This window comes from Schistocerca nitens, chromosome 2, assembly GCF_023898315.1.
Source record: "Schistocerca nitens isolate TAMUIC-IGC-003100 chromosome 2, iqSchNite1.1, whole genome shotgun sequence".
NCBI classification, from domain to species: domain Eukaryota; kingdom Metazoa; phylum Arthropoda; class Insecta; order Orthoptera; family Acrididae; genus Schistocerca; species Schistocerca nitens.
This window is the reverse complement of record NC_064615.1, coordinates 481,562,522-481,573,991: the sequence shown is the minus strand read 5'-3', so window position 1 is coordinate 481,573,991 and position 11,470 is coordinate 481,562,522. Positions and strand designations below refer to the sequence as shown.

At 40.8% G+C, this 11,470-nt stretch overlaps 1 protein-coding gene across 1 annotated transcript; it reads left to right on the top strand.

Moving 5' to 3' along the window:
* Nucleotides 1–327: 327 nt before the first annotated feature.
* On the top strand, nucleotides 328–900 carry LOC126235111 (craniofacial development protein 2-like). Its single transcript, XM_049943846.1, has one exon. The coding sequence runs from the start codon at nucleotides 328–330 to the stop codon at nucleotides 898–900; it is 573 nt and encodes a 190-aa protein (XP_049799803.1).
* Nucleotides 901–11,470: the final 10,570 nt, after the last annotated feature.

The window sequence follows — 11,470 nt, the reverse complement described above, 5'->3', positions numbered from 1 at the left end:
ACCGAGGTGTCAATAAAGCAGAAAGTGATTCAATCGCGGAAAGCAGTTCCTGAGAAATTACGGTTGCTGAGAATTGGAACATGGAATGTCAGAACCCTATTAAAAGCTGGGAAACTAGAAGAGGTTAAGATGCTGATGGAAAAGTCACAGCTGGACATATTAGGAATCTGTGAAACTAGATGGGGCGGTAACGGTGATTTTATGTCAGGGGATTTTAGGATCATTCACAGTGGTAGTGCTCGAACAGGAAGAAATGGCGTCGCTATAATTTTGAGACGAAAATGGAAGAACAACGTGTTGAACACATAACACTGCAATGATAGGATAATGATGATTAAAACTGAAGCACAACCCACGGATTTGTGTGCAATTGAAGTTTACTTACCAACAACCAATAGCAAGGATGAAGAAGTAGCAGTAGTATATGAGCAAATTGATGACTTAATGAAACTGGTTAAAGAAAAGGACAATCTAAGCATAATTAGTGATTTCAATGCATCGATTGGTGAAGAGAACAAAGGATTATGGAATGGCAAGTTCGGGCTAGGAAAAACGAATGCTAGAGGAGAAAGGTTGCTAGATTTCTGTGAACAGTATGAGATGATAGTCACCAACACGTGTTTTGAAATGCCCAAGAGAAGAATATATACATGGAAAAGTCCAACAGATGGCAAAATGTTTCAGATAGATTATATCCTAGTCAAGAAGAAATTTATGAATCAGATAAAGTCTAGCCACTCGTACCCTGGATATGATATAGACAGTGACCATGTTCTAGTGATAGCAGACTATAGTAGCAGATTTATGAAATATAAAAGAACTAACCAACACAGATGGTTTGTAAAAAAACTCAAGGAAAAGCAAGTAGCTGCAGACATGAAAGAATTGACCGATACCTGATAGGCAACAGGGAAGGATGGGAAGGATTCAAAGAGACTGTATAAGTAGCTGCTAAATAACTAGTAGGATTAAGGAAACTAGAACCAAGAAAACCATGGATGACCAAGGAAATACTAGACCTTATTGAAGAACGAAACAGGCTGAGGAAAAAAGATTTCGATAAGTACAAAAGAGTAAAAAATGCAATTACACAGAAATGTGGATTTGAAAAAGAAAACTGGATGCACAACGAACATAAGGAAATTCAACAAGATCTAAGTGGAGGTCAAACTGATAGAGCCTACTCTAAAATTAAATCAATGCAGATAAAGCCAAGAACAAAAAGAAAAATGGTCAAGAATACAAACGGTGACCTACTTTTCGAATTAGAGGATGTATGCGAAAGATGGAAACAGTATATTGAGGAACTATATGAAGGAGAAGACATTGCTAATGAGGGGGAAATTCTGGAAGCAGTGTGGATATCGACATGATAGGGCCACCTATATCTAAAGAGGAATTCAACACTGCCTTGAATGATCTAAGTAATGACAAAGCGACAGGCACAGATAATATCCTAGCAGAAATACTGAAGGAAATTGGAGAATCAACAAAAGAGCACTTATATAAACTTATTAAAGAGTACTATGAAGATGGAAAAGAACCACCTACAGATTTGCTTAACAACAAAACAGTAATAATCCCAAAAAAAGGAAATACTCTGGACTGTGAGAACTACAGAACTATCTCCTTACTATCCCACACTTCCAAAAAAATAATGTTAAACATAATAAAAAATCGAATAAAAAAGAAAATTGAGGCAAACCTATGAGAAGGACAATGTGGTTTCAGATCCGGAAAAGGAACTAGAGAGGCAATACTAGCTCTGAGGATGGTATTAGAAAGAACAATTGGAGTTAATAGGAAAACCTACTTGACCTTATAGATTTACAAAAAGCATTTGACATGGTGAACTGGAAATTGTTATTCCTAACAATGAAGTAAATAAAACTTGATTGGAGGAAAAAAAGATTAATCTGGAACCTGTATAAAAGGCAGGAAACAGAGATAGAAGTGAATGGTATGACGAAGAAAGCAAAAATAAGGAGGAGAGTAAGGAAAGGATGCCCATTATCACCATATCTGTTCAACTTATTTATTGAAAAAAACATTAAAAAATTGAAAAGAATAACCAAAGGAATTAAAATTAATGGGGAACAAATACACTGTATCCGTTTTGCAGATGATATAGTAGTACTTGCTGACTCAGTAAAGGAAATGGAGTTTATGTTGCTAAAATCTACTAAAATCCTAAGAGAATTTAATCTAAAAATAAATAAGAAGAAAACAAAAACTATGGTAGTAGGGAAGACAAAAAGAAAATGGTAAAATTAATATTAAACTAGAAAATGATGTTCTAGAGCAGGCTGAGAACTTCTGTTACTTGGGAAGCACAATCACTGACGACAATAAATGTGCCACAGATATAAAGAGAAGTATAGCCTTGGCAAAGCAAGCTTTCCAAAATAAATGGAATTTGCTAACAGACAATCATATAAGCCTAGAAAGTAGGAAAAAGTTTGCCAAAACTTTTGTCTGGAGTGTCTTAACATACAGATGTGAAGCGTGGACTCTGGGAAAAGGAGAGAGAAAGAGACTGGAAGCAATGGAAATGTGGACATGGAGAAGACTGACGAAAAAAAGCTGAGTAGATAGAAAAAGTAATGAACAGGTCAGAAGAGAAGTGAATGGGAACAGAACGCTGCTAAATTATATAGGAAGAAGAAAATCAAAAATGATACAGCACATAATGAGACACAAACAGTTCCTAAATAAAGTATTTTAAGGAAAAGTTTTAGGGAAAAAACCAAGAGGCAGGCCAAGAGCAACGTATTTTAATAACATCAAAAAAGATATGGGGATAAAATCGTATGAAGAATTGAAGAGGATGACAATGGAGAGAGGGACATGGCTAAATCGACAAGGCATAGCCTTTAGTTTATGATGATCATGAGGTTAGGGCATATGGATCGACAGAAAACACTAAGAGAGACCTGTTAGCCGGTTACTGAATCTCTCCGACAGCTCTCAGCAAAAACAAAAACACGCGATAACCGTGTGTTGCCATTGACGAATTCATTATCCGTCACGCCCCTGGTCAGATAGATAGAACATTCGTCGTTAGCATGGGAAAACTGTACATCTTGGGTAATACCCTATAACTGTAACTGATGACACAATACATTACCGAAGACTATGTGAAAAACTGGTGAATGTGGCATTGTGAATTTAGATGTCGCTGGAGGCCCTGGCGCCCACTGGGTATCATATGTTATGAAAAATGCGGATACTATTTCGACTCATTTGGTGACCTGCAACCACCAGAAGAAATTACAACGATACTTCACTCACAGAAGACGTGTGTTCTACAATTATCGGCGCTACCAGGACTTTAATACATACCTTTATGGACATCTATGCATCATGTTTATCTTAGACGTTTGCAAACCTCAAAACTCTTAAATCTGAAATAAGGACTGTAAATGCAACGATTGACTTTAACCAGAAAGGTTCAATAGGGCGCCTGCTGGGTTTCACAAAAGGGCAGGTTTTGAAGAAGGATCCAAGTAAATTTTACAAGTCAGATCAGACTGTGGACATACTGCCTGTCAGCACAATCCGAGTCGAGTGTAACATTGCAACGAACTCCTACCTTAACGATAGTTTGATTCATACTATTTATGGATTCTTCCCCTCAGTTGCAACAGTTGCAACGGGTTATAAGATTGCTGAGACGCCTGCCAATGCAATATACCTTCCAGTGACAGCTCAGACACTGGATTACTTGGAGCTGTGTATTGTGGACTTGTTGACTTTCGTGGTGAGGAAATCATTGTACAATTACATCTAAGGCAGCATGGGCGTATGATATAAAACAATTGCACGCAATCCACACTACCGAACAGCAAAGTGATAACATGTGCGAACTACGAGTTTCTTAAATCAGTTGGCTTGAAACCGCTCAATGATGTCCTCACTCAACATAACCAACCGATAGTATGATGAGATAATTATACGTCAGGAATACTTGTCCCATAAACCTTACGCTTCTACCACATTTAACGAGAACGATGAAATTAGGATTGTCATCCAGCACCAAGACGCACTGATGCTTCCATGCAAGAGTTTCATATATCTAGAGGGGTCATTCAAGAAAACCGACGGCAGTGATACAGTGGGTTCCAAGCGTACATGTAACGCTTTAGCATTCCTGTTCCAAGAGATACGCTATGAACTCAATCGGTCTGAGGTCGATCGTACACGCAACCCCTTAAAACATAAGTCTCTACATCACTTGCAGATTTGCATAGTTTAGAAAATGTGTGATGGTTCATAGTCGACCCAGAGGATAGAACAGTTGCAGAGTACAAGCGATTTAATGCATGCATACCTCTAAAAATGCTTATGGGCTACTCTGAGGGCATGAGACAGGTTATTATGAACGCTGAACAGGAACTCATTCTGGTGCAGGGTGCGACGGACAATAACTCATATATACAAGGAGCTCAAGAGGAGAATATTATCACAATCAACAAGATAATTTGGAAAATGTCTCACATCAGTGTATCCGACGAGAAGCGTTTGAAGCTTTTAAATGTTCTGAATTCTGGTACATTTCTGTCATTGACATTTCGCTCATGGAAGGTTTCCGAGTACCCAGTGTTACCGACTCCGAGCAGACAAACATGGGCCTCTTCGCAGCTAGAGACACCTAGATTCATCATACTTGTGTTTCTGACTGATAGAAGAGGTAATGTAGTAAATGATTCCACCATGTTCGACAACTGCAAGTTGACTAATCCAAAGTCTACCTGAATTCAGAATTCTACCCATATGACAATTTACATTTGCAGTGGAAACAAAATGTATGCAGTCCAGCTTATGACATGTATGCAAGGTTTCATGCTTCTCACTACGAAATTGCTGAAGGATAGGGAGGAGGGTGTCTACTCAGTCCACGTAAGTTCAAGGAGCTTTCACCGATAATAATAATAGACTGCTAGAAACAGAACGAGATAATTAAGTTTGGACCTATAGACAGGTGAATTTAATTTGAATCTTTGACAAATTTCTCAGAACACACTGCCACGTATGCTCTAGTTCTACTTGACCATGTGATCAACTACTGCCCACTCACCGGTGTTGTGCAACGAGCTGTATACATTAATAGGTGTTGTACCATACCTAGAGCATTTCACAAAGGCATCTCAAGGTGTGAACATCATTGCGGATGCTCAGGGTTTCTATGATGGTGAGCGTAGACAGTTCATATTTAAAGATGTTGCGTTTGAAGCGTACAAACAAGATGCTGGAATAATAGAGACATTCTCAGCAAACATTGCATCACTGAGGTCTTTCAAGTATGCGAAGTGTGTTAAGACATGGAGTGCAAAGTGGTTAACACATTTCTACCATGGAATTCACTGGGATGATCCTGGCATACCCTATAAAGATATGATGACGGCACTTAAATTATTCGTTTACATGGATACCATCATCTGCGTGAAGGGGAAGGAGAAGATCTCATGGATGTGTTGAATCTTTAAGTTTGCTGCTATTCAAGACCTGGAATTCTACGGGTGTCCTTCTCTCCATCGACTCAAGAACATGTATGAAAAAAGTATTGCTGTGTCTGCTTATGAAAATGTTAAATTACTTTTAAGTTGGATGAGAAATAAATGAATTTTTACCTCACAACCTCTGTATTCTTCTTCCTCAACCCTGTTCCCTCTGTGATAGTGTACAGTTTTGACTGCATGCTATATCTGTGGTTTTCTTCAAGCACAGGAGATGATATTTTAGACATGTCTGCTGTATATCTTTGGAAGCAGACAAGGTCATGTGCCTCCTGCTCCCATAATCCAATTCGTGCTGCACGATAGGCATAATTCCATGTAACCATTCTATATATTTTGTTAACTTCCATATTAAACTTCACCTCCTTAATAGCACTCATCTTCAGCAAAACTAATGTCATTTGTGACCTGCACAGCCTTTATATACATATACATACATAGTGCAATAGGGGATAGGGTTTCTTATAAATAACAATAACAACAACAACAACAACAACAACAAAGACGTATGGTGATTAATTTTTTTTCTCGGTTTATTCAGTTCTCACAAATACAATATAGTTATTGAGGTACAATATAATTCTTGAGGTACAATGAAGTTTTTTTTGAGATACAATATAGTATTCTTGAGGTATAAATTGACTCTGCTATTCCATTGCAGAAATGCTTTTAACTTACTCACTACATCACTAACACTGGTAGGATTTTTTTTTAAATATAAATCTATGCTAAAAACTAATGCAGGGATACTTTCTTTACTACAACTAAATTCAACAGCCCCAGTACCACAGCTTTTACAATAATTCTGATGGACTGCACACACTTAGAATCTAATTTCAACAGTCCACAATAATAAAGGTTTTTAAAATAACAATTCTGATGGACTGTGAGCTATATACACTTAAAACTATTCTGACTTGGATGGCTAGTGGCAGGTGAAAAACTTTAAAGCTATTCTATTTACAACATGCACAGGGTGTATATATATATATATATATATATATATATATATATATATATATATTTGTTTATGCTTTTTTTTCTTTCTTTCACTGGCATCCTTTCTTTTCCACACATTCTCTCTCTCTTTCTCTCTCACTATCACTCAATCAGAGTCCCCCCTCCCCCTTCTCTCGCAACAAGTAAGTAGTGTGAGTATGGGAGAGTTTCAATCCTGTCATCGCAAATGACCCTTTTATCGTCATGAGGTGACAGACTGATTTTAGACTGCAGCACAGTATACACCTCCTGTCCTCTCGATCGAATACTGGTCTGCCGTACCATATGCAGTGGTTGCGAACACCACTGCACGGCCACCGCAAATAGTCTTCAATACAGAGGGCTCTCGATGCCATATGACACACACCCTTAGCCCACCTCTTGGTGGTACCTTCCAATGTGCAATACCCATACATTTTTGAGTGTAGACTTACAAACTCCACAATCAGCAATCCATGTGCCTTGTCCTTCATAAGACCAAAAACCTTTTTGTTCTGTGGAATAATACCATAAGGATTATCGGCCGTGCATGAGGACGTGTCGAATTCATTACCATGGCACCTAATTAATTCATATGGATCGCAGTTCTTCACCCAATAGATGAAGCTATCTGTATCCATATAAAATAATTTAGGATCTGCAAAATGAGTTTTCTCAAACACATAATGAAAGCGGTACATGTGGAATTTGGATAAGTCTAGTATACACATCCCCACATAAATAGGTTTCATAAACTCTACTGCAGTCTTCGCCATCTCCACAACAACAAAGTTCTTATTGAATATGGTGACCCACTTAAAATTTGGTCTGGCAATGCATTTTCTTACGCCATCCCTTTCGGTTCTAATCAAAGTTTCACGTCGTTCTCTCAAATTCTCCATTGTTTTACCATAAATTGAATTATTCATTAATTTATAAAAATCTTTGTCAAAGTCACACGTCGTGGAAGCTCTCTGTCTCATATTCAGATCAATATACTCCTTCAACCAGGAGGACTGCTTGAAAGAGACGGCCTGGGTGATTCTAACCACCTCCATACCCAAGCTGAGATACTGCTGGAGAAAACGATAATGAATGATGTATGTCCACTTATTCCCCAGTGTTGTCATCAGTTTTGGCAGGCAGCCTCCTCGCAGAACTAGTTGCTCTGGACACAGTGGCAAATTGGTGTGTGCATCATGCAAACTAATAGGGTATGTGAGTTTTGCCTCCACCACATACCCTACATCGGAATCAGCTGCCATACCCCCCAAGATTTTTCCACATAATCCCTTGCATTCGTCTTTGGACACCCATCGAAACTCGTCAATCGGCAGTGATGCTGCATGGCGTGCCTGTATAAGTTATTTACATCCAGGTACATTATGTAACTCAAATCAAGGGATGCATTGAACCTGTCACCTATCCACGGGTTATTTGCCTTTGCGTGCCTATGGACACATTGGCAAAATTCCCCACAGATCCCTCGCTCAAAGAGAAGAAGCATGTCGGCATCGGTCAATAATTCAATGCTGCACTTCGTTTTCTTGAGCATTGAGTCCCAAGAGAACCCAGGTGCCTTGTAATAAAAGGCGGGATCCAGAGAATATGTGATCATGCATAGACTCCGAAATTTCTCGAAAACGTCCGCAAGCAAGTGCACGTCTGTGTCTATGTAAAGCCGTGCGTACTCTCCTAAAGTGGAAAGATTTAATTCACGCCAGACATTCGTGGCATGCTCATACTCTGCATATGTTATGGCATCGCCTGTAAGGTTGCTGGAGAATACAGATATGCCGGGTAGCCTGGTTTCGTTGAATTTTGCCATACTATCCACACACTCATATGGGAAAGTCCCTTTCCTAGTTACAAGTTGAAACTTTTTCTCATCGGGAAATGCAGCTTGAGTGATATGCATATCCCCCCGAGGTTGAGTTTCAGCGAGTTTCTGGAGTGATGCCTGCATAAAATGTAGTGTATTAAGGAAGCAGAGCATAATTCTTGGCGTAATTCGTTTGGATAATGAAATGTATTTCTCGACACTCTCAGGTAGGGCACTGACCTGATCTTTATCCTAACCGAAATCAGTCAAGTGCTCAACTATAAAATGAGCATCATACCCATTTAAATTGTGGAAGGAAACGGGTATGTGTCTAGGTAGCTGGTACTTCAAATTGCACGTATTGTGAGATGCACCATGGAATTTCCCTGTAAGATGACGGTAGTCCCTACAAGCAGTTTCCGCTTTTCTGTCTAACGGCAGCCCACAAATATGACAATCAACCACGTTATTATACAAATCTTCATTCTCCTTCGATTTGGTCATGGGCACATTGCCGCTGTAAAGCTTATCAACCTCTCATGAAAATTTTTCGAGCTCAGTGAGCAGCCAAACTTCAGGGCTGTCCCCGATGTAAGATTTGTAGCAGTTAAGACTGGAATCATATGATGATACAATTTGGTACACTGCCGCATATGGTATATGTTTTTCTGTAAAGGTGGTATGTGAAGCTGTAGGGTCACCTTCACAGCGGGTCACAGGAGCAAGGAGACATTCAAAGTCAGCGTACTATACAAACAGGCATCGCTCCTGGTGGTGAGCATTCTTGGACCTTCAGAGAAGAGCAGCATGTTGCGAAGCTAAAGCTCACTAGCAAATTTTGAGCAATGGAGGGGGCCGACGACAATGCAAAACAAGCATGATCATATCTATTTTCGACATTAATACATGCCTGCTTGTTAGCTATATCTTCAGGGAGCTTGATATAGCTAGACCCTCCATTTATTGGATCATAGTCACGAGTGTGGATGTCCAGGTGTAGATTTCTGCTGAGTGTTTAAGCTGAGCCTCTCACTTCCATCTCAGAAAACCGGCCCAATATAGCACTCAAGGTGGATTTACGAAACCATTCAGCAGTTGATGTGCTCCGTGGTATCACGCCATTTTCCCTCCAAATATAATGAAGACTCATCTATTCAACAGCTGACTCAACTTGGGGGGGGGGGGGGGGGATGTGATAATTCGATGCAAAGCACCGCACTGCATTTAATGCCGGGATACTGCAGATCATTGACTACCTTGAGGAGCTCCATTTCCACGACAGGAAGGCACGCCCTTAGAAATCCAACAGGGTCGCGATCCTGGTGAACGAGAATCACTCCTCAAAAGCGTCTGCAATCACCGAGTACACCAACTGCGGTCTGCTATCATTGACCTAATGTCCTTCACTAAAAGGACGGGAGAGGGAATTGCCACTAGCCATAGGATTTTCTTTATTCCTAATATTATAACTACAACTAGTCGATGGAGTTGGCAAGGTCGACAGGAGTGTGTGCTGTACATCACGTGATCGGCGAGGATGTGACAGCAGAGGAGGAGAAGCTGTGGATTCGGGCAGCTGCGAGCATCCTGTATGCTGATGCCCTAACCTGCTAGCCTGAGGGAGGGCGGCCCATGGACGTCAGAGCGACGCTGTGGCAGCCACAGCCGGGTCGGGGTCGGGATCAGGGGCAGAGGCGGCGGTAGCGGCGGCGGCGGCCGCTTCCCAGTGAGAGCAACCTGGGCTGGGTGCAGGCGGAGCATAACAGATGATGCTAGCTCGTTTCTGTGGACTTGCCCCAGTGTCACTTAGCCCGCAACCACTTGCAAAGGCGCCTGCAGCTGCCTGCAACCTCTGCAGAGCAGCCGACAAAGGGGTGCGAGCTGGCAACGTTTGCCAGCGGGAACCTGTCGCTTTTGCAGCGCCGCGTACATCTGGGAAGGCTGCAGGAGCACGCACTATGTGCTGAGAAGGTGGTTCTGTAAAGATAGGATGGGAGCAATAAGTATCCACATCCACACTGTATGAGGAAGAGAACACTTGTTCATCTAATAGCAATAATAATAATAATGGTAACTACCTAATTCACCCTGCCGCCAGGACGGCATCTCCTCACAAATATCTGCATCCAGGAGGATGTCTTGCATCCAGTTTGACGTTGTGTATCCCCGCTCCTCGGCAATTTCATGTACCCACTCAGGCACTAGGGAGGATGGACGCGGATCTACAGACGTATCCACATCAACAGACTCTGTAACATTAAGCACATGAATTCAGCAAAGGAACTTCATTAAACAAACATGTTCTAAAGCATAACTGCACAAGGTAATACCATCTCGATCAGATGTCTGTACATATACTCTAAAGTAGGATGCACAAACGGAACCACAATATTACAAGATAAAGAAATTCAGAATCACGGTTTTGAAGTGAGGAAGACTACTGTTGCTCCCTCATTTCCTCCGCAAACTTCGGATCTGTTTTTCTCAACATCTCTAGCCCGAATGCTGAAAGGAAAGGAGCGAATATAGTGTAGGAGAGAGACAGAAATAAAATTTCGGTGACACAAAAGCACAAGAACTGAAACAACTTTCAGTTCTGCATGCTGAAGATTGATCACACACAAAACACACACACACACATGAAAGAATGCTGAGACGAACTAAAGAGGAGTGAGAAAGGCTGTTGGAAAGCGTTGGAAAGCGATTCCTTATATAGATGTGATGACGCAACATCATGTGATCTCAGCGTGAACCAATGGGTGTTGAGAATCTTGGGGGGGGGGGGGGAGGTGGAGGGTTGTGAGTGGGGGTGGGCTCACTAGCAATCCTAGTGACTGAAAGCTGAACTGTGCTAGATGCTTCCAGTACTTTGAGGACACCTGAGTCTCTGATAATTTATGGATTTACAGCGAAAGAATTAATACTATGAGTGAAGATCTAATTTGGAATACACGCTGGATGATGTTGAATTCAGATTCTGCATCTGGAGTCATTATGTGCATTACGAGCTCAGCTGTGGAGAATGCAATTAGATACATTCTTGATCAAAGAAGGGAGGTATTTGTAGTGATTTTCGAAGGTGAATGTTATATACGGGTAATTCTAGGTTGCTGGTATTAAGACTAGTGTTTCTTAGATTTAGCTTAGTTTCGTA